Source organism: Orcinus orca, chromosome 4 (genome assembly GCF_937001465.1).
Source record: "Orcinus orca chromosome 4, mOrcOrc1.1, whole genome shotgun sequence".
Classification (NCBI taxonomy): Eukaryota; Metazoa; Chordata; class Mammalia; order Artiodactyla; family Delphinidae; genus Orcinus; species Orcinus orca.
In genome coordinates, this window is record NC_064562.1 from 21,305,409 (window position 1) to 21,329,753 (window position 24,345).

The 24,345-nt window shown below is 35.6% G+C and overlaps 1 protein-coding gene across 6 annotated transcripts in view; it reads left to right on the top strand.

Moving 5' to 3' along the window:
• The window catches only part of BANK1 (B cell scaffold protein with ankyrin repeats 1), a 439,628-nt gene that overhangs the window by 372,714 nt on the left and 42,569 nt on the right, over positions 1-24,345 (top strand). For 3 of the 6 annotated variants that reach the window (XM_033402064.2, XM_049708850.1, XM_033402028.2), the window contains 3 exons: positions 13,230-13,308; positions 16,495-16,803; positions 20,718-21,026. In XM_033402064.2, the coding sequence (XP_033257955.1) occupies positions 13,230-13,308; positions 16,495-16,803; positions 20,718-21,026 (697 nt within the window). The remainder of the gene's footprint in view (positions 1-13,229; positions 13,309-16,494; positions 16,804-20,717; positions 21,027-24,345) is intronic. The other 3 variants (XM_033402039.2, XM_004263568.4, XM_033402036.2) reach the window with 3 other exon arrangements.

The window sequence follows — 24,345 nt, forward strand, 5'->3', positions numbered from 1 at the left end:
TTATCTAAACTTCATGTAAGGTTACACACTCATAGAGTTACTTCTAGTGAAAATGGATATTAGACACACCCTGATTTCCATTAGACTAGCCCTGATTTCCTTTAGACTATGAATTTGAAGATTAGGAATTATTTTTACAAGTGACTGAAATCTGCCAAGTAAATCACTGGAAGCTTGAAAATGCTAAGCTACTACCTCACAAGACAGTTTGCAATTCTCAGTGGCAGAATGAAGTGGGATGAGGCTCTTTTTACAGTAATTATACAATATAAACAGCAGCACCCTTAGTGTTTTGGTTGGGGACCCCACAAAATAAAATTTATTTCAAGTTAAAAGCTTTCAGATTTCTGGGCTAAAGAAAATGACGTTTTTCTCCCAAAGCGAACTTACTGGTCTTATTGATTCTCTTCTAGTCTGATTTTACATGCTGGCGTAGGGGAAATACGTTTCTTTAATATATAACAGTGTTGTTTTTCCTACCACAGAAGTTTTCCATTTTATTTTACCTTAAATGCATAGCAAATTTACTTTCAACAGGTTTGTTCTAATTTTAACTTATCAAATCTATTCTACTACAGCTTTAGGTTGTTTTTGGTACATAAAAATATATTTTTGTCTAATTTTCCTTAAATAGATCTATATTTAGGTAAGATCTAAGTGTCCATCCTGCCAATGTACTCATCAAAATTAAGTGGAATGATAAAGGTCTTCTGATAAATGATTCAAATGGAATCTAGTAAATTGAGAGGGGTGAAAATGGCTTTTTTTTTTTTTTAACATCTTTATTGGAGTATAATTGCTTTACAATGGTGTGTTAGTTTCAGCTTCACAACAAAATGAATCAGTTATATATATACATATATTCCCATATCTCTTCCCGCTTGCGTCTCCCTCCCTCCCACCCTCCCTATCCCACCCCTCCAGGCGGTCACAAAGCACCGAGCTGATCTCCCTGTGCTATGCGGCTGCTTCCCACTAGCTATCTACCTTACGTTTGGTAGTGTATATATGTCCATGCCTCTTTATCGCTTTGTCACCGTTTACCCTTCCCCCTCCCCATAGTCTCAAGTCCATTCTCTAGTAAGTCTGTGTCTTTATTCCTGTTTCACCCCTAGGTTTTTCATGCCTTTTTTTTTTTTTTAAATTCCATATATATGTGTTAGCATACGGTATTTGTCTCTCTCTTTCTGACTTACTTCACTCTGTATGACAGACTCTAGGTCTATCCACCTCATTACAAATAGCTCAATTTCGTCTCTTTTTATGGCTGAGTAATATTCCATTGTATATATGTGCCACATCTTCTTTATCCATTCATCCGATGATGGACACTTAGGTTGTTTCCATCTCTGGGCTATTGTAAATAGAGCTGCAATGAACATTTTGGTACATGACTCTTTTTGAATTATGGTTTTCTCAGGGTATATGCCCAGTAGTGGGATTGCTGGGTCATATGGTAGTTCTATTTGTAGTTTTTTAAGGAACCTCCATACTGTTCTCCACAGTGGCTGTATCAATTTACATTCCCACCAACAGTGTAAGAGAGTTCCCTTTTCTCCACACCCTCTCCAGCATTTATTGTTTCTAGATTTTTTGATGATGGCCATTCTGACTGGTGTGAGATGATATCTCATTGTAGTTTTGATTTGCATTTCTCTCATGATTAGTGATGTTGAGCATTCTTTCATGTGTTTGTTGGCACTCTGTATATCTTCTTTGGAGAAATGTCTATTTAGGTCTTCTGCCCATTTTTGGATTGGGTTGTTTTTTTGTTATTAAGCTGCATGAGCTGCTTATAAATTTTGGAGATCAATCCTTTGTCAGTTGCTTCATTTGCAAATATTTTCTCCCATTCTGAGGGTTGTCTTTTGGTCTTCTTTATGGTTTCCTTTGCTGCGCAAAAGCTTTTAAGCTTTTCATTAGGTCCCATTTGTTTACTCTTGTTTTTATTTCCATTTCTCTAGGAGGTGGGTCAAAAAGGACCTTGCTGTGATTTATGTCATAGAGTGTTCTGCCTATGTTTTCCTCTAAGAGTTTGATAGTTTCTGGCCTTACATTTAGGTCTTTAATCCATTTTGAGCTTATTTTTGTGTATGGTGTTAGGGAGTGATCTAATTTCATACTTTTACATGTAGCTGTCCAGTTTTCCCAGCACCACTTATTGAAGAGGCTGTCCTTTCTCCACTGTACATTTCTGCCTCCTTTGTCAAAGATAAGGTGACCATATGTGCGTGGGTTTATCTCTGGGCTTTCTATCCTGTTCCATTGATCTAGATTTCTGTTTTTGTGCCAGTACCATACCGTCTTGATAACTGTAGCTTTGTAGTATAGTCTGAAGTCAGGGAGCCTGATTCCTCCAGTTCCTTCTTTCGTTCTCAAGATTGTTTTGGCTATTCGGGGTCTTTTGTGTTTCCATACAAATTGTGAAATTTTTTGTTCTAGTTCTGTGAAAAATGCCAGTGGTAGTTTGATAGGGATTGCATTGAATCTATAGATTGCTTTGGGTAGTAGAATCATTTTCACAATGTTGGAAAATGGCTTTTAATAAGCAAAATTATTTATTGAGGGTACATATGTGTCTCCCAGGTTTCTCTGATTATGAGATACTGCTCTGCTACTAAATAATATTGATAGTGTTGCTAGTTCAATTCCACAATTTAAGTGTAAAATTGTAAAATGGGGATACTTAAGAGTATTATGGTGTGTTGCAGTATATCAAAAATAATATTAAATCCACATATATAAAATAAGTATTAACACTTTTATCTCTAGTGACTTTTCCGCATAAGAACAGCCTCTTCTGAATTGTAACCTGCCTTTTATTTGCCATCCCACCATGTCTTCATTAATTTATGATTCACCTTTTCTGACTGTTGATCTTTCATGTTTTAAATTCTCTGATCAATAGAATTGACTCTTCTAATTCTGTATTTTAAGCTAGAGATTATTCCAGCCATATAAATTCCTACTGGGGATAGATTTGCAACAGTATAAGCTTTAAGAATCTTTATATTTAATTTGTTCAAAAAACACTTATTTTGTGATAGTCATAATATAAACTAAAAGGGTCTTTTGTCTCATTTGTCAAATAACACTTATTATCTAGCAACTGAAGAGTATAATCTTTGTGGGAAATTGCTGGGTCTCTAAGTGGTGTTTTATGTTTGCTTCTGGCTTAGATTTCAGAAACCACTTGCTTTTCTGTTTTTAGATAAATGCCATGTGCAACAACTGTGATGATGACAATGCTAACCTTTTATTACTCGGATTTTTCCATTTCGTTCTCTTTGACCCCCACTCAAGTTATCAAAGGCTCAGAAAAAAAGGAAAAAAAAGAAAAAAAAGGTGGCTGTTAGTAATAGTCAACATAAATGTAAACCCAGCTACCTCTTCACTGACTCCTATCTGCCAACTTAGAAATATGCAAATGTATCAATTATTTAGTTTCTATTTAGTTTTGCTCCAAATGAAAGCATGTTTTTTTTAATGTGACTTAATTGGAGTATTTAAAACACCATAATTATTTATAATTTTAACATAGTGTTATTTTGTGTTTCCTCTACAGAATTTTACCTTTTTATTATCTTATGATTTTGAAACTAAAACCAATTTCAAGATTTTAGAATTGTCAATAGCAAAGCTTTACACCAGTGTCTATTATATGCTATTGTTCTTATTATAGGAATAGAAGATCAGAGTTAAGGTAATTAATGCAGCAGTCAGGTTCAGGGTTCATTAAAGCCAAGTTCTTCAATCGGTTCTTGACTACTCAACTTGTTTGTACTCTGTATCTCATCCGTGGCCAATTTCTCCTTCCCTACTCTTGGTACACCCAGGAAGAAACACCCTTCTGAATTAGCACCTGTCCTCCCTCACATCATTTTATGCTGAAAGAAGGCAAACTAGTTTTAACATTAGTCTAAAACAGTCTTCATTGTAATATGAACATTGTAAAATCAAATAAAAGTCATTTGGGAATTAAACACCGTAGAATCATTTGAGAGACCCCTCTCCTCACCGACCCAGCTCTTAGGGTGTATTACATATCATAGTCTGTGGAAATGCTGCCCCAGGAGAATTTCAATGTACAGCTTACACAGCCATACCCAGAAGCCTTGATTAGTCTCCATTAGCTTAATTGGTCTGCTATTGATCCATCATCACATCCATCTTGTGATTCCTCACACTTGAAAACAGAGATAATTTTTTAAATCATTATAAGCTACAAAGACCACTATTTAGAGGCCTTTATTTTCATTCTTTACATTCCAACTTGAACACAACTGACCTTTATTCAATACTCGAACATAAAGTTTGATGCAAACCTAATTTAGTAATATGAAAAAATAGGGTAACACAAAAATTCATCCTGTACTAAAATAATGATCTTAATGAAGATGATACAGATAACAGTTGTTGAGTACTTTCTATGTGCCAAGTTCTATAATAAGTATTTGATATGTATTTTCTCATTTAATTTTCACAATAACCCTGAGAGGGTAAGGTACTTTTATGCTTATTTTTACATCTAGAGAGACCAAGAGAGAAGACTATGCTTAAACTCAACTAAGTAGTAAATACAAGAGTAGCATTTGAATCCAGATCTGTGTGACAATACATCTGGACTCAAAATCTTAACCTATATAACCTACATGTATTTTTAGATGGACTGGTTAACAGCAATATCAATCATCATCATCACCATCATCCGGAGATATCTCCAACACACCATAATTGGAGTAAAATAAACAAACTGACTCCACTCTTTCTATCGAACTTCACATGTTCTCCCCAAAATTCACCTATTTCTTTAATTGGGCAGCTTTGCTCTTTTGCCTTCTGTATATGGCTTAATCAATCTTGCTTTTGCTTGCACCATTCTCTTTACCAGGAACATCCACATCTTTCTTCTTCCATCAATTCATTTATTGTTTATCCATCTATGAGCTCAACCAGCACATATTAGCTGCTAAGGACTAGATTCAAAATTTACCTCTCAAAGTCTACCCATAATTCAAATTCTAGCTCAGGTTATTCCACCTAGAACGATTTCATTCCTTTCATCTCCTATTACACCCTTTAGTCAAACCAAACACTTCAGGGACTACAATTGTTTCAAGCATTTTACTTTTATTTTCCTTGCTAAATATCCTGGGAACATATTACGTGTTACATATTTTGTATACCCCCGGAAACTTGCATAGCATTAGGCACATAGAAAACATTTAATAAATTTTGATTGACCAAGGTTAGGAATAGTTCTACATGTTTGAAAATGTTAGATGATGTGTCTAGACTACACACTAGGAATTTGCCAGGGCTGAGTTGTTGCACGTTTTCATAGTCAACTCTACCAGAGTCATATGGTAATTCTATTTTTAGTTTTTTAAGGAACGTCCATACTGTTCTCCATAGTGGTTGTACCAATTTACATTCCCACCAACAGTGCAGGAAGGTTCCCATTTCTCCACACCCTCTCCAGCATTTATTGTTTGTAGATTTTTTTTTTAACATCTTTATTGGGGTATAATTGCTTTACAATGGTGTATTAGTTTCTGCTTTATAACAAAGTGAATCAGTTATACATATACATATGTTCCCATATGTCTTCCTTCTTGCGTTTCCCTCCCTCCCACCCTCCCTATCCCACCCCTCCAGGCTGTCACAAAGCACCGAGCCAATATCCCTGTGCCATGCAGCTGCTTCCCACTAGCTATCTACCTTACTACCTTACTACGTTTGTTAGTGTGTATATGTAGATTTTTTGATGGTGGCCATTCTGACCGGTGTGAGGTGATACTTCATTGTAGTTTGATTTGAATTTCTCTAATAATTTGTGATGTTGGGCATCTTTTTATGGGCTTTTTGGCCATCTGTATGTCTTCTTTGGAGAAGTATCTATTTAGATCTTCTGCCCATTTTTGATTGGGTTATTTGTTTTTTTGATATTGAATTGCATGAGCTGTTTTTGTATTTTGGAGATTAATCCCTTGTTGGTTGATTCGTTTGCAAATATTTTCTCCCATTCTGAGGGTTGTCTTTACATTTTGTTTATGGTTTCCTTTGCTGTGCAAAAGCTTTTAAATTTAATTAGATCCCATTTGTATATTTTTGTTTTTATTTCTATTACTCTAGGAGGTGGATCAAAAAAGATATTGCTGAGAATTATGTCAAAGGGTGTCCTGCCTATGTTTCCTCTAAGAGTTTTATAGTGTCCGGCCTTACATTTAGGTCTTTAATCCATTTTGAGTTTATTTTTGTGTATGGTGTTAGGGAGTGTTCTAATTTCGTTCTTTTACTTGGAGCTGTCCAGTTTTCCTAGCACCACTTATTGAACAGACTGTCTTTTCTCCATTGTATATTCTTGCCTCCTTTGTCATAGATGAGGTGACCATATGTGCGTGGGTTTATCTTTGGGCTTTCTATCCTGTGTCATTGATCTATATTTCTGTTTTTGTGCCAGTACCATACTGTTTTGATTACTGTAGCTTTGTAGTATAGTCTGAAGTCAGGGAGCCTGATTCCTTCAGCTCTGTTTTTCTTTCTCAAGATTGCTTTGGCTATTCATGGTCTTTTGTGCTTCCATGCAAATTGTAAAATGTTTTGTTCTAATTCTGTGAAAAATGTCATTGGTAATTTGATAGGGATTGCATTAAATCTGTAGATTGCTTTGGGTACTATAGTCATTTTCACAATATTGATTCTTCCAATCCAAGAACATGGTATATCTCTCCATTTTTTTGTGTCATCTTTGATTTCTTTCATCAGTATCTTATAGTTTTCTGAGTACAGGTCTTTTGCCTCCTTAGGTAGGTTTATTACTAGGTATTTTATTCTTTTTGATGCGATGGTAAATGGGATTGTTTCTTTGATTTCTCTTTCTGATCTTTCGTTCTTAGTGTATCGGAATGCAAGACATTTCTGTGTATTAATTTCATATCCTGCAGTTTTACCAAATGCATTGATGAGCTCTAGTAGTTCTCTGGTAGCATCTTTAGGATTCTCTATGTATAGCATCATGTCATCTGCAAACAGTGACAATTTCACTTCTTCTCTTCCAATTTGCATTCCTTTTATTTCTTCTTCTTCTCTGATTGTCATGGCCAGGAGTTCCAAAACTGTGTTGAAAAGTAGTAGCGAGAGTGGACATCCTTGTCTTATTCCTGATCTTAGAGGAAATGCTTTCAGTTTTTCACCATTGAGAATGATGTTTGCTGTGGGTTTGTCGTATATGGCCTTTATTATGTTGAGGTATGTTCACTCTATGCCCACTATCTCGAGAGTTTTTATCATAAATTGGTGTTGAATTTTTTCAAAAGCTTTTTCTGTATCCATTGAGATGATCATATGGTTTTTCTTCATTGATTGATTTGTGTATATTGAAGAATCCTTGCATCCCTGCGATAAATCCCACTTGATCATGGTGTATGATCCTTTTAATGTGTTGTGGATTCTGTTTGCTAGTATTTTGTTGAGCATTTTTGTGTCTATGTTCATCAGTGATCTTGGTCTGTAATTTTCCTTTTTTGTGACACCTCTGTCTGGTTTTGGTTTCAGGGTGATGGCAGCCTCATAGAGTGAGCTTGGGAGTGTTCCTTCCTGTGCAATTTTTTTGAGTCTGAGAAGGATAGGTGTTAGCTCTTCTGTAAATGTTTGATAGAATTTGCCTGTGAAGCCATCTAGCCCTGGGCTTTTGTTTGTTGAAAGATTTTTAATCACAGTTTCAATTTCAGTGCTTGTGATTCGTCTGTTCATATTTTCTATTTCTTCCTGGTTCAGTCTTGGAAGATTGTACCTTTCTAAGAATTTGTCCATTTCTTCCAGGTTGTCCATTTTATTGGCATAGAGTTGCTTGTAGTAATCTCTCATGATCCTTTGTATTTCTGTGGTGTCAGTTGTAACTTCTTTTTCATTTCAATTTTATTGATTTGAGTCCTCTCCCTCTTTTTCTTGATGAGTCTGGCTCAAGGTTTATCAATTTTGTTTATCTTCTCAAAGAACCAGCTTTTAGTTTTATGGATCTTTGCTTTTGTTTTCTTCATTTCTATTTCTTTTAGTTATGCTCTGATCTTTATGATTTCTTTCCTTCTACTAACTGGGTTTTGTTTGTTCTTCTTTCTCTAGGTGCTTTAGGTATAAGTTTAGGTTGTTTATTGAGATTTTTCTTGTTTCTTGAGGTAAGATTGTATTGTTATAAACTTCCCTTTTACATCCCATAGGTTTTGCCTTTGTTACATCCCATAGGTTTTAGGTCATCGTGTTTTCATTGTCATTTGTTTCTAGGTATTTTTTATTTCCTCTTTGATTTCTTCAGTGATCCATTGGTTATTTAGTAACATATTGTTTAGCCTCCATGAGTTTGTGTTTTTTATAGTTTTTTTCCTGTAATTGATTTCTTTATTTTAATTTTTATGTATTTTCTTTATTTATCTTTTGGCTGCATTGGGTCTTAGTTGTGGCACACAGGATCTTCGTTGAGGCATGTGGGATCTTTCGTTGCAGCGCGCAATCTTTTTGTAGCGGCCCTCAGGCTTCTCTCTAGTTGTGGCGCACATGGGCTTTTCTCTAGTTGTGGCACGCAGGCTCCAGGGCACATGGGTTCTGTAGTGGCAGCATGTGGGCTCTCTCATTGAGGTTCGCAAGCTCAGTAGTTGTTGCGGGTGGGCTTAGTTGCCCTGTGGCATGTGAGATCTTAGCTCCCCAACCAGGGGTTGAACCTGTGTTCCTGCACTGAAAGGTGGATCCTCTACCACTGGACCACCAGGGAAGTCCCTCCTGTAATTGATTTCTAATCTCATAACGTTGTGGTCAGAAAAGATGTTTTATGCTACATTTGAAAACTAACTTGCTTGGAGAACTATATAAATTATTACAGTTTTATTGTGGCACATGCTTTTAGCGTTATATCAGTGTATGAACAAGAAAATAAACTAGACATCCACAGATTCCTTTCAGATTTTGGATTCCGTAATTTTAAATGAAGATAACTGTTTTTTTACTTTTACAACTACAACCTTAACAAAGGAATGGATTTTAATCATTCACATTTTAGTGAACGATGGCTGAATTTAAACCAAGCACATGGCCCAGTAAAGGTGTTAGTACCTCACAAATGCAACCACAACTGTGATGGATTACAAACAAACATTATCAAAATAGGACTAGAGTGTAGTTAAAAGGGTCAGGTGCCCAAGCTTGAAGTTCACAACTGTAGTTAGAGCTGATGGGCAGAGACTAAGACCAGAAGCTGTCAGCACCAGGACTGGAGCCCTGTGTGTCACCACTCAGGGAGATTGGCTTGAGGGTGGCCTCAGGTTGAGAGAAGAGCTGGGTGAACACACCAAGTGAGTCGAGGTCAGAACAAGAGATGTGCTAGCTACAGAAGCCAACCCTCCAGAATCTTTTTAAAGCTAAAGTTTTTCAGATTTGTTTTCCTGAGTTTGAGGAAATAGGTTTCAATATTCCTGCTGTTTTTTTCTCCCTTTTTACTAACTTTCAGATGAAACCATCACCTGTACCCTTGGCACCTGTTATTTTCACTGCACCAGATTGTTTTGTTGGTTACAATTAAAAACTTGAATTTCTCATTGTGTAGAATGAGACTTCTAACCTTTGTCCACCTGGTCAAATTATCTTTTCATCACTTAATTTTTTATATTAAGATTCTGTCTTAAAAAATAGAGCATATATCCTCAGGTTATTCTAACAAAATTTTGGTCCATGCTAAGGAAAATGTCCACTTTTTCCCCACCAGAGTTTAACTGCTCCACAACTATTTGATTCTTCCTCATTCCTCTTTCAATCACAGACAGAGTTCCTATTTAGTTTTTACATTCAGGATTCCATTTCCCATAATATAAAAAGAAACTTTCATGAGAAATTATATAAGTCTGCTTCTAGGCCATATTCCTGGATGGCCTAAGGAAAAACAAATTCTCTTAAAAGATGTCATGAAAACTAAGATACACTTTTACAATATGACCTTGAAAATTTTTTTGAGACTTGTATGTTTGCTGTCATGCACAGCTTTTATATAACTTTGTTCATTCTTAACATTTAGTAGGAAAAATCTTTATTATTTCAATTGGAATATTAATGTAGATTCTGAAGCCTAGTGCGTTCATTTTGGGTAATGAATAAAATATTACAAGGTCAATTTGTTACTCTTCAGAGACATATATATATATGTCTCTGAACAGACTGTCATGTGCTTTAAAGCTGGTAAAATCATTTATAATCAACACTGTGGAAAGTTGGACAAAAGTTGGGCTAATTACAATATCTTCAGAAGCTCATAAAAATATTTAGAAACCAACTGCCATGTGAAGATTGTTTTTATTCACTCCCTTAAAATCAGAATATTATGATGAATTGTACTGTACTGATGCCAAAGCCATGTGGAACTTTATATACCCCAGTCAGCAAGTTCTTTTATCTTTGATCAGGAATGATTTAAATTTTATCAAACATTGTGTGCTACAAGGACTATCTACGGCCTAGAATATTACTCTGAGCATGTTCAGCTAATAGATTTTATTGTTTAAGCTGGATTTTTTTCCTTTAGAGAAGTGGCAGTCATGGCAAGTGTCAAGATAATTTTTTAATCCAATCTCCTCACCCAAAAAGCAAACAAATAAAACTTTTCCCTGATAATCTGGTTATTTCTTAATTTTACATTTCACCTGTAAGGATTGAGTTTATGGTAATGAAATAAATAAAATATTGTATTCTAATCATTTTTTGATTTATTTCCCCTCCCAATAAAAATGGGATATTTTTGGAGAGTGTGAATTGTGTATCTTTTAAACTTTTAACTATTTACCTTAATTACTAATAGAGTATTTAGCACATAGTAGGCCTGCATAAATATTTGATAAATTAATGAATAAAGTCAGACTCTAGCCCCAGATAAAGAAACTTATTAAAGAATTAAATATTTCTTCCTCTGATTCTTATCATCTCTATTAGCTTGTAAATTATAGAGATGTTTTTAATAATAAAATCATACTGCCACACTTCGATCAGAAAGTTTATATTCCAGTTCTTTTTCTGTCACAGCAGAACGTCCAAAGGCACACAATTCAGAAGAATTAAGTTAAATAATTATTGGCTCATTATTGATGATTCCCACATCAAATCAGTGTGGTCACCGTGCTTGCCTAAGTGTGAATGAAGAAAGGAATATCTAACATATGCAGATTACATTTATTGAGCACTTACTATGTGGTAGATGTAATAATGTGTTTTGCTTACATTTTCTAATTTACCCTTCCCAGCAAATTGATAGTATAGATATTACTATCCATATTTTGCAGGATAGAATATTGAAATTTAGAGTAAAGTGCCCAGTGTCACAAAGCTAATAAATAATAGAACTATGATTTGTTCTTAGACTGACTTCAAAATCCATTCTCTGTCCACTGTACCACACAACAAAGTATTAAAGTGATTAGATGTCAGAGTGTCATCATACTTTTAAGCCATCATTGATTTCACCAGTTATTAATATATCATTAGATATAACACATTTTTCCAAAATAAATATGATTGTTAAGTGTAAGGAGTTCTAGTAAGACACAATTGGTTTTTAGTGTAAATATGTCGAAAGATCCTTTCATTCCTGAGAAAACAATTACTTTCTACATAGGCTGATTATACAAAATATCGGTTTTACATAATATTTATGAAAGTGCCCAAATCAAAGTTGGCTGTTTTTTAAATTTGGAAGCCATTTCCTTCAAGACATTTTTAGGCTTGTGTGTTTGTTTGCACACATGTCATAAAGCTTAAGTTATAACATAAAAATGATTCCATTATGTTTCAACCTCAGTATGTGACACACACACACCCCTACATACTTGCCCACAGACTCTTTATTAAGAGACTGAATTTGAACTCAGAGTGTCTAGGCTTGTGAATAGTACAGCAGAAATTTTCACATAATTCCTGAAATCTTTGTAAAACATTCCTGTTATTCAACTAGTAAAAACGTCCTTGATGTGATTTTAAGAGTATTACGGATTTTTTTTAATGTATTCTTGATCTACCTTGTGAAATATAGAGGTCAGGCTAACTGAAAACAAAAAATGACCATATCAACAGTGCTTTTAATACCAAAGCATACAAATACCAAGTAAACATCAATCAATCTCCCTAGTAAAGTTAAGTGATTTTTTTACATTAGCATTTAATTGAGTCCACAAAGGGGAAAATATAATTTAAATAGAAAATAATATGAAAAAGAATATATATATTCTGTTTACAGGTTATATATATATTCTTTGATTTCCACTGGAATCTTGAAAATAAAAATTTCTTTAATATTTTTATAGTGAGCCTGACGCGGAAGCTCATTTTCTTTTTTTTAATTGAAGTATAGTTGATTTACAATGTCGTGTTCGTTCCTGGTGTACAGAAAAGTAATTTAAAGGGACATTCCAAACGTAGAGCAAATGGACGAATCATTTCAATTTTATTAAGAACAAGAGCATAAATCATTTGAATAATCACTTGGAGTTCATGGTAACGAAACGTGACCTATGTTAATGCAACCAAGCTCCGTCTCTTTCTCTGCGTGCTTTTGTACAAATAGAGCTCTCACTGGAGTTACTTAGCTTTCTCAGCAAACACCAACACGTTCCACTACTTCAGACCCCATGCCTCCTTCAGAGATTATAAGCAAACACTAGCAATTTCAGAGGAAAAAAAGCAGGCTTCTATGCTTTCTCAGTAATTCTCCCTTCTAAGTGTAGTGGAACTGATTTCAGAAAGACAAACATAAATTCCCTTACTCAGTTTCCTTTTTCTTTTTAAAGATGGAAAATAAATCACTTTAAAATTTCACTGTCTTATACTGTATTATAATCCTTGATGTAATTACGAATATCTTTTGAACTGGTAAAAGATACCAGAAATGTTCAAAAGGAAGCAAAGCTCATGGTTTTTAAAAGAAATAGTTGCCTTCCTTTTTATTCAGGAGTTATTTATTGTAAAAATTTCGTAATTATTGCTGTGAATCTTAAAAAAGTTCCATTTAAAAAGCTCTTTATTGTAAATGTTATATTGTTCCAGTTACACTTTTAATACTGTGTCATTGAAAAAATTATAGATGGCCCAAATATAATAGCTGAGATATGTAAGGTATTAGCTGTCAGTTTGGTGTATGTGAAAATGCAGATTTATTAAGATTAATACATATAATTGAAAATTACATTCCTTTTTGTCTTCAGATCCAAGAAGTTAGCAGAAATAATGAGGAAGAAAGTGACTATGAAGAGGATATTACCTCATTTTCTACATGTTCTCCTAGTAAGTGTTCCTATATGTTATGTACATAAACAACATGTGTATTAACGTGTATGTGACTGATAAAGTAAAACTGAAGAGAGCATAGAAAAGCAAGAGAATACACAGGTCAGGTTGATATAAATATTCTATTTGACAACTATATTTTTTCAGTTTTTTTTTTAAACAAAGTCACATTCTTTTCAGACCTTGGTTTTCTCAGCTAGGAAATGAGAAGTTTGTATTAGGACTCTCTATGCTCCCTGCTGGCTGTAATAGAATGTAATTCTCTATTCTAGAAAACTAATTGAGAGTCTTCCTCCATGTACATAACGCTACCTATCATGCCTGTTTCCACTGGTATACAGCAGCTTGCTCACCATCTTCACCAGCAAGTCTGATAGCCGTCTCCCACCCAACATTTCCAAATCTGAAAACCCTAATTCCCACCACTCCCAAATCTGCTCTACCCGCTGACTTCCCCATCTCAGTAAATGAAGACGCCTTCCTTGTTCAATTCAGTCCAAAAACTTCAGTCACCCTTTTTTACTTTCTGTCCTACCCTGTATCCAATCAGATAATACTGTGGACTGTACCTTCGCAAAACAGCCAGACTTTCCTCACCCTTTCACTGTTACTTATCCTAATCCGTGCTGTCATCTGCTCTCCCCTGGATTATTGCAATAGCACAGTGGCTCTCAATGAAGCACTATTTTCTAACCCCAACAGAAGATATTTGTCAATGAATGGAGATTTTTTTTGTCATTATTTTGAGAATGGAATTTTGCTAGAAATACTGCTAAATATCCTGCAATGCACAGGACGTGCCCCATGAAACACAGGATTATCTTGTCAAAAATGCCAGTAGTATGCCGTTAAGAAACCCTGCAATAGCTTCCTCCCAATTTGCCCCTAATATTCTATGCTTCAAAAAGGAACTAATCACTCTTCTGTTCCAAATTCTCCAATACCTTCCCATGGTACTTGTAATCCTTATCATCACCTGTAAGGCCCTAGATAATCTTGATGGTCCCATCTCTGACCACTCTCGCGCTTGTTCACAGCCAAAGTGACACCTCACACATCAAGCAGGCTCTTGCCTCAGGTCATTTGCACTTTGAACAGTTCGCAGATGATGCTCCATTAAACATTATTGACCACCAGTTTTCAAATGATGGGCTGACCAGCAAAGCAAATAACATTAAACACAATGCCTTAACTAGCATACTTTGGCAAAATCGGTAAACTCTTCAAACACTATTGCAGAACACAAAATTATGCTAAATATTAATGTAATAAATTGATGCACTGTTTTAAAGTTATACATTTTATTATCTTTGTAATGACTTAATGATTTGTTATAATTTTTAATGAAAATGAAAGTGATGATAAAGGCCATCATTGATAATGACCATATATTTATCATGCCACTTAATCCTCTGAAGTACTACCTATGATAAGAAGACATTATTTCACTTATTGGTACAGCACAACCTCATTTCTACAGACAGTTTGGACCTGGAACTGTCTCATATACGAAACTCTGTGCGACTGGACTCACACCTCTGACTCTTTTGTTGGAGTGAGGGTGAAGCATAGAACACCCTAAGTCAGCAGATTTCCATTGGTATCACCATTGCTATGAAGCTTGCTAAAACTCACTGACCAAGCACATCTGACTCTCCAGGGCTGTCTTCCAGGTTTGGGCATATTTGACAAGGACCAAGGAGACTCTGTTGCTTGCTTAGGCAGTGTTTATGTAAAATATAAACACCGAATACATAAACATAAGAGTGGCTACAAGTAATTGCCTGTAGCATGAATGTAATTCTAAGCTGATGATCGATTTTCCCAGACTGAAATAGCGAATCCCCTTTGCAAGCATCAGCAATGATTTCTTTTCAGCCACTCCATCATTTACTCCATCAATACATCTAGAGCTTCTGTGTTTCAGGCTGTGTTTGGGGTTACAGCCAGAAAGCTGAATGAGGTCTGGGCAGAGATCTGTGCAAGAATGAAAGTCCACCTGCTCTACCCAGGCTGGTAATTAAAGAATCTTGGTTTGCAGTTCTAATACTGGCAGCTAGACGTTTCTTCTTTCTCACATGAAAGAAAGAGAGAAATTAAAAATAAAATTCATGTAGAAATATGTAGTACTGTCATGGGCATGATTTTCTCACATGACTTTTCTCTCATTGCTGAAAAATGTCTACAGTGTAACTCTTCAATCAAAAAAAGATTCCTCTTTGTACTCTGCCATTTGTCTTCTTTAGCTATATTTTAGTTTAGCGACACTTTAAAACAACAATTACTTGCTTTTCTATTGCACTCATGGCAGCAAGTCACATTTTCCCTCCAATACAGAGATTCCAAAGTTCATTTTAACTTTGTATGATTGCTTTATTTAGAGCAGAATTTCTATAAAGAAAATATAAAGAAAAAAGTTTTAAGATTTAAAGTTATTGCATTAATATATTTTTTCTATTTTCTCCCTGAGTGGTTAGAGAGCATTTTACTGTGTACAGTATAAACACAAATAATGGAATCATGATTCTTAGAATGGAGGAAATGTGACTGAATCATTTGGTTAAGTTTCAGGACAGAAAAGATTTTTTGGTGAGAGAACTGAGCCTTAAAAATATTTGCTTACTATTGGTGATTTGGATGCCTTCCCCATCAAAAAATATTAACACTTTTCTCAGTAATATTTTCAAAAATTAAGATGTCATCTGGTGATAAATATGTTAAAATAATAACTAAATAAAAATCACAGATTCATTTCATTGCATTATTTACAGGCAAGTTAAGATTTTTGTTCCTTGCCTTTACCTTTTCCATCACTTACTTATTACTTATTAGGTTAGTTATATTGTTTTCTAATAAAAATATGGTAATGCAGTCATATATTGAATCTGGTTAAATAATAACTCTAGAGAATCAGAATATTTTTCTATACATGTATCCGAATATTATATATCATTATGTGTATGAGAGTGTCATAAACTGAGGTAGATATAATGGAGCTTTCTTTGGTAAATATTATAAAAGCCCAAGAATGACTGTTCACCAAAATTACACATTTGCCAGCTTTCCCCTGTATCAGATCCTAAAAGTTTAATTAACATTACCACCACTTCTGTACAAAGTTAGAAAATATGAAATGCCTCCAGATGCTGTGTTTACATGAAATCATACAATCTTCATCTTAAGCAGCCATACAGAGCCCAGTTCTCCATCATGAAAGCTGGCGGCCGTACAGGCAGAGGGCGGAAGGAGCAGAGGTGAATGAAACGGCAGAGGAAGAAAAAGAGCATGAATCAGGCACGGAGGCCAAGCACCGCCCACCAGAGGTTGACAGTGGGAGTGAGAACCAGTATGATGACTTGTACACGTTCATTCCTGGAGACGACCCAGAAAATAATTCCCGAGGGCTCCTCGTGAGCAGCAGACCACCTCTCCCTCCACCGCGACCTGTAACAGCTGCCTTCCCACTGGAAAAACCTCACTTCACATTACAAGGTAAGGTTAAGGTTAAAACAACAACTACAAAACTTTGACACACTTACATAGCATATAGTGGCGAAGCCATACAAAGATCAGCTTTTAAAACCCAGAGAAGATTTCCTCCTATTCTTTAACAACTAGGGCCTCAGAAATCAGGTAAGAGATACCTCCCACTAACTCCCTTCCTCCCTTCCTTCCTTCCTTCTTTCCTCCTTTCCTCCTTTCCTCTCTCTCTCTCTGCCCCCCACCCTTCACTATTCCTCGCTCCCATTCTTCCTCTCTCCCTCTCTCTTTTTCTTTCTTTTTTCTTCCAGGAAAAAAGTCTCATTACAAAACTTTCTGTAAGTAAAGAAAACTTGGAAGGAGTCTGTAATTCTTCACATAAAACGAACCTCAAGCATCATGTGGAAAAGTAAGCAACAACTTAGCTTTTAAAAAATACTCTCAAAGGGCTTCCCTCGTGGCGCAGTGGTTGAGAGTCCGCCTGCCGATGCAGGGGACACGGGTTCGTGCCCCGGTCCGGGAAGATCCCACATGCCGCAGAGCGGCTAGGCCCGTGAGCCATGGCCGCTGAGCCTGCGCGTCTGGAGCCTGTGCTCCGCAACGGGAGAGACCACAACAGTGAGAGGCCCGCGTACCGCAAAAAAAAAAAAACCTCTCAGTTTTCTGACAAAAGAGGAAGGCTAATGTGTTACAGATTTGAAAATGACCTTGGACACTTCACTCAGTTGGTAGCTGCAGGGGAAGCAAGTGGTAAAGGGTCTATCACACGCTGCATTGAGACCAAAGTCAAAAAAATCTGTCTTGCTAAAGTGGAAGAACAACCGTTAAATGGCTGTGACAGCATTTCTTCCCAGATGCAGGAACTAAGGTGTGTCATGGGGGGGGGGGGGCAGTGGGGTTGGGAGTGGAGGGCAGGAAACATCCAGAGGAGCTTCCATATGAGGCTTATCTGCCTGGAATGTTCAACAGCCCGACAGACTTCCATGCTCACTCCTAGAGTCACCAATTACCACCCACTTTATTGATCACTATTTCATGTTTACTTTCGAAATTCATAAAATGGTCTTACAAAGAAAATTTAATAAGAAGGATGAAAGAAATATCTATTATTAAAACCCCATTTGTCACTGTAGTTGTCAAGTCCTAAAAGGCTATATGAAGTCTATAAAGACTGTTTTAAAAGTGAATTTTGAAGCTATGAAATTTAGCATTTGTGTCCTTGAAGGCCTTATCTCTATAAAAGTCCAAGCTGATTAACGTGAAACTTTGCTAAGATTATGCACTATATTTAGAGATGGAAAGTACTGCTTAGTGGAAAGTACGGGAAGCCTAATGGTACTTCTTGATTCATTCACTCATTCAGCAAACATTCATTGATCACCTACTGTGCCAAGCTCTTACAGACTGTTGAGATAGATCAAGGAAGTAGGGTTATCAATACTGGGAGCAAGGGAGAGATGTAGCTTCGTAGTCCACTGACAACAAAATTCTAGTATATTTTTCTCACTTTTACAGATGTGGATAATTTTATCTAATTATTAAAAGTAATTATTAAGAAAGCAAAATTGTCTTATATCACGTTAAAGCTCTTAAAGGAGCTAATATTAAATCATATTTTTTCTAATGTCCATTTCCACATATGGTATGTTGGTTAGGAGGTCTAAAATTACTCCACAGAGAGTAATTTTCACCAGATATGTAGGACCAGAAGTATAATGTTGGCTAATACATCTTCTGAAAAGTACCAAATATAAAAAGCAAAATAATACAAAAACCCCTTTTTATTTAAAAACTGTATTTTCAATTCAGCATTACTTTTAATATCATTTTTTTTCATAGAGCTAATATTGGAAGTAAATGGAAAGTAAAATACCAATCTTTTTTCTTAAAATTCTTTGATTAAGTTCTTTGAAAGTAAGACTGGAAGCTACCACTTATTTTTTGCCAGAGACTTTGTTTGGGTTCTTTGACTTTAGCTAGTGATACCTTCAGGAATTGTTCTTTAAGAGTACCTTCCATATGCCCTCAAGTAACCGAAAAAGAGGGGCCACCTCATCAATGCCCTAAGCATCAAATTCCTTATGATGGATTTATGGACATAGTCATTGGAGAAAACAATAATATAGAACATTATGTAACACTTTTCAGTTTATAAAGAACATCCAGTCTCTTTTTATCTTCACAACAAACTTTCAAGGCAACAATCATTGTAATGTTCTTTTGACTAAGACCCAAGACCCTAGGGACCGCAATTAGAATGTGTCAAATAATTCCATGAGCAGGTTTCCTGGGATTTGGGGATTCTTATCTTTCTTACACATTCTTTCCCAATTATTTCAAAACTTGGAATTATAGGAATGATATATTTTAATCGTTATTCATTAATGTACAACCTGAGTTGAGAAAACTCAGGTCCAACTCCAACATGAAAAGTACAATCTTATACATTGGGAAATGAAAAGTGAAATGTATTATTTCTAGTGCAAGCCCAACTTTAGAAAGAGTTGGGGAAGGAGGTGGGTGGAGGAACAAAGAGAGTTAACAGCTCAGGAAATCAGTTCATAAAAGTAAGATAGTTGACACATTCCACTAAAAATGAAACACTGTGCAAGTGTTTCCCACACACTTAATCTAGTTTCACCTGGGATGCTGTCAGTGAAACAGAAATCATGAAGTCAGAATCTCAAAACCATATTATTCATAAGGGAAAAGGCAAGTCGTAGAGATTTTAAAGTTAGTGCCAGGCATATTGGCGTTCATACTTCTTGGGTTAAACTAACTGAAACAAGCTAAGGCTCTGTTGAGAGATGATCTTGGACTCTCCTCTGGTCTCTCCTCATAAGCCTACCCAAAACAATTGCTGAATCTTCTTAGAATAATATCCTTTTATTCTGCTCTAACAGCTTGTCTTTCTCCCTATCTCCTAAGTTTTTCCACTAAAATATCCATTAAGTAAACTAAAGTTTTTGGTCAGATTCTCACCAAAGAGAAGGGAGACTAGTTCTCCTTTAGTTCACATGCATGAATCTCAGAACAACACAGAAAATTAATGATTTTTCAGTCAATAACTGAAATCCTTTCCATTTTTATTGTTCTCAATAATACTTTAAGCAAAACACTTGTCAAAAGGGCACATTTAAAAAAAATTTCTCATTGGTCCGGCAGAGAGGGCCATCCAAATTCTCTTCAACTTATTTATTGACACAGTATACAATATCTTTGTCTTCTAAGTAAACTGCTGCTAGAATATTTTAATACATTCCTATAAAAATATGTAAAGATTTTATTGAATATAAAAAACATGAAAGACTGTTCTTTTCATATAAATTAATCTTCAAGCCATTGATTTTCCATGCCATCTTTTATGTCATGAACCCTACTTTCAGTGTCCCTTATCAAAGAGTGAGGTATAAGTTGGCTTATAGAAATCAAGAGAGCCAGAGTGAGACATAGCGTAAGAAACCAAACAATGGTGGTTTTGGCTATTCCCCTCTGTCATTTCAGAGAAATTGAATTTTAGGCAAAATACCCAGTTTAATCCCTATAAAAGGTAATATGACTTCAAATTTAAAAAAAAACTCAGAGCATTATGCTTGAAAAACACAAGCTTTCAAAATATTTGGAATTTGAGGCTTAGTTTTATAATTTGATTTCCTGATATTAAATCATTCATAAACTATGTGGAAAATATTTATATGCTTATTTATATATTTTCAAAGAAATCCAGGTCTTTAACAAACTTTTTCTGACAAATCAACAGTTACAAACTGCCGGAGGATATGTTAGTAAATTACATGGTTTACTTTTCTCTTTTTGGAATTTATAGGATAATATATAAATTGTTTGGGGGTGTGGTTCAAGCAGGTGACAGATGGACACCAATAATGCTTAAGGTATGAGTAACCACCATCTAAATGTTTCATAAGCAGGGAAAACGTCAGAAGGCCAAATGGAAAGAAGTCAAAGTTGGTGTGATTCCAGTGCAAGACATGAAACAGGAGGTGAACCCAGAGGAGAAGAAGAACAGAAAGATGATGAGGAAGACCAGGAAGAGAAGGAAGACCCCTACACTTTTGCTGAGATTGATGACAATGAATATGACACGATACTGGCCAAGAGGAGTACAAAGAAAAAACTTGGAAGCCGGTCATTCATTCTGAACAGACCTCCTGCTCCCACACCACGACCCACAAACATCCCTCCAAAAGAGGAAACTACGCCTTATATAGCACAAGGTAATTTGTTTTGCTGCTGCTGTTACTGTTTGTGTGTGTGTTTTTTGGGGGGTGGCCTCTTTTTGGGTGGGATCTAAGCCCAAAAGATGAAAAGCATCTTTTCGAGTCATAGGTAAGCTGTATTGGACCATTTTAAAATTTAAAACCACGATGAATAACGAAAATAAGAACAATATGTAGGGCTCTGGTTTGTAATTGTTGATTAAGGAGGATAATTTTGACAAACCATCCAAAGAGCATGAAACCATAATATGTGTGGGGAAATACCGTTTGATGCTTCTTCCATAATTCTGTGAGAGGGAAGCTCAACACCTGTGAATAATGTGCAACACACGAAGAGAAGGTAGGTACGTTACTTTTTGCCTCTCATTCCATTTAAGATAACTTTAAAAACCTAAACAGTTTTGAGTACTAGAATCTTAGATATGCAACCCCAGTTCCTCTGATAATTGCACTTCACCCCAATGATTAAGATTCACTTCATCTATGATAGGATTTCTACTTCATTTTAGACTTCAATTCTCCTTTCTCATCTCAGTTAAATCTAAATCAAAAATAGCAAATCCCTAGAGCTTTTTTATATCTGTAACCCCAGCAGGATATACTGACTTTGCCGTTCTTTCCTAACACTCCTGTATTCTCTGGTTTGGTGCACTCCATGAGTCCCTAGTGTCTAAGACATGAATTTTATTCATCAGTATCGCAGGCACATGCACTCAGTGTCTTTGGGGGTTAAGGTACCATCCTAGAGACTGAGGATGTGGAATAAAACAATGTCTGCATCCTTGAGGAGTTCTAGGCAACAGCTGTGCAAATAAATATACAGTACAATTTGACCCTTTATTAGAGATTTTTGAACAAAATGTTTGGAATCAAACAAATTTGGGGGTGACAACTAAAGCTGAGAGACAATATATTATACATTCAAATAGCCTAAACCGGGTACCCAGAGTATTTAAATATATACCACAAATCCACTCAAAAAGAACACAGTTACTCATCTGTGCTTAACATGTTCAAAAGAAACCATTCTACTGTTTAAGCGGTATGTGTTGAGAGGTTTGTATAAGAAAATTTAGCAAGTTTTTTACCAATGTACTAGATACCTACTTAACAGGGATCTGCTGCTGATAATGTTCAAGACAGTATTATAAAAAAGGAAACAATAACAAATTAATAAAGGTTTCAGCTAAAATAAAATGTCAGCTGGAACAATTATCTAGATTATTAAGGGAGGGAATAAGCTGTAATTAGAACTTCTCAGATTGTCTACCATAGTGGCTCTAGGATATTACAGTCAGGCCTTCATATCCATGGATTCCACATCTGAGGATTCAACCAACTGCACATAGAAAATGTTCAGTAAAAGAAAATTCCGGAAAGTACCACAAAGCAAATCTGCCTCCAGAGCAACTGCTTACATAACATTTATATTGTATTTACAACTATTTTTATAGCATTTACATTGCATTAAGTATTATAGGTAATCTAGAGTGACTTAAAGTATACGAGAGGATGTGCAGAGGTTATCGGCAAATACTGTACCATTTTAGAAAAGAGACTTGAGCATCTGCAGATTTTGGTATGGGGGAGGGAGGTCCTGGAACCATTTCCTTGTGGATGCCAAGGGACAACTGTACTAGCTCTGTGACAAGGTTACTAAATCCCAATAAATAGTTTTGAAGAGGGAAGTTAGATATATAACTCAATAACAGAATTTAGTTATATTCTGGAAATTTTTGAAGAGGTACATCATCTTCTGTATCTCAATCTCTAGGGAGTTCTCAGGACCACAATAGAGACTCCCATGTTGCGTTTCTCTGCTTTTTGCTCTTTATCTTGTCATCCTTCTATCAACTGTCCTATTCTTATTTTCCATGAGTGCATTCTTGTTTTCCATTTGTTCTTGTTCTATATCATTCTTTTCTCTTTCTTTAGTGGTGGTGCAGGCAATGAAGTTCAATATCTTTGTCATGGCTTTTGTTTCATTTTGCTTTGATTTGAGTTTTTAAATTTCTGCGATTTTAATTTTTCTTTAGTTCTCATATTGTCTGTATTATCTTTGCTTGTTGTTTGTTTGTTTTGTCTGGAATGCTTGATACCCCCATAAAATATCTGACTATTCTTAGCGATGCTTTCATGTTTAAGAATGAAGCACAAAAATCTGAATGAAAACTCTACTTGCTAACTTGTGGACTGCACTGCAGGGTAATGAGGTAACCAGCTTTTTCATTGAATTATCCCAAAGTGTTAGTTCAGATAGATCTATTCTCTACGTTTTTCAATATTTCTAGAATAAATTCCAACTTACTCTAACCTACATTTATATACCTGGTTGCCAGCACACTGATATCAGAGTGTGGGAAAAAGACTGGGAACTTTCACCACTCAGAGTACACTGTTTAACTTGTTCTCCCTGTGTTCAGTCCAGTGTATAACTCCTTCCACCCACTGTGCCTTGTGTGCCATGGTCAGAACTATTTCTATTCAATTTCTCCAAGAACAAACTGTCCATCATAGGTGATTGCCTCGTTTCATTAGAGAAGGAATTAGGGACAAGGACTGCTTTAGGCTGTCAACCAAGCCCCATATTAAATAAGAGAATTGAGATGGTTTTCCTCCTCATTCATATATTTATTAATTACATAAAGATTTATTGAGTACCAAATGATAAAGTTTTTCTGTGGGTTAATTATGTAATCCCCTACCTAACAGCGGTACAATTTGTCATTTATACACACACACACACACACACACACACAGAGACTTTAAAGAATCTTAGAAATCTTGAGTTTCTAAGAACTTTTAAAGGCTATTTATCTCATCCCAAGCGCAACACCCTTCAACATTTACAAGAAATCTTTCATTCAATTACAGTCTAATTTGTTCTCACAACATTTGTGTTATATGCAGACAGGAATCCGTGTTACATTCTGTGATTGTGTTTTTGTTTTTGTTTTGCACCTAAGTATATAAAAGCACGTATGGTTATTTTCTCCATATTTCAGATTAGTAGCAAAAACTGAACTGTAAATGAGGTCATCAAAGTCCCTTTCCATTATTTCTTCCTTTTCTCTTTCACTGGAATATACTTGCTTGCTTCTTCCTTTTATGCTATTGATTGTTGATCATTCTGTGCTCACGTTAGGAAAACATTACCTCATCAGCCAGTTCTTTTGTGATGTTCTTTGCATTTCACAGGGTAAATGTCTTTCATCACGGCTTCCTTTTTTCTTTCCTAGCTCAGGCAAATCTATTAAATAGAATATACACCATTTCCCAGAAAGCCATGCATTCAATTAGAAGAACATTAATTTAC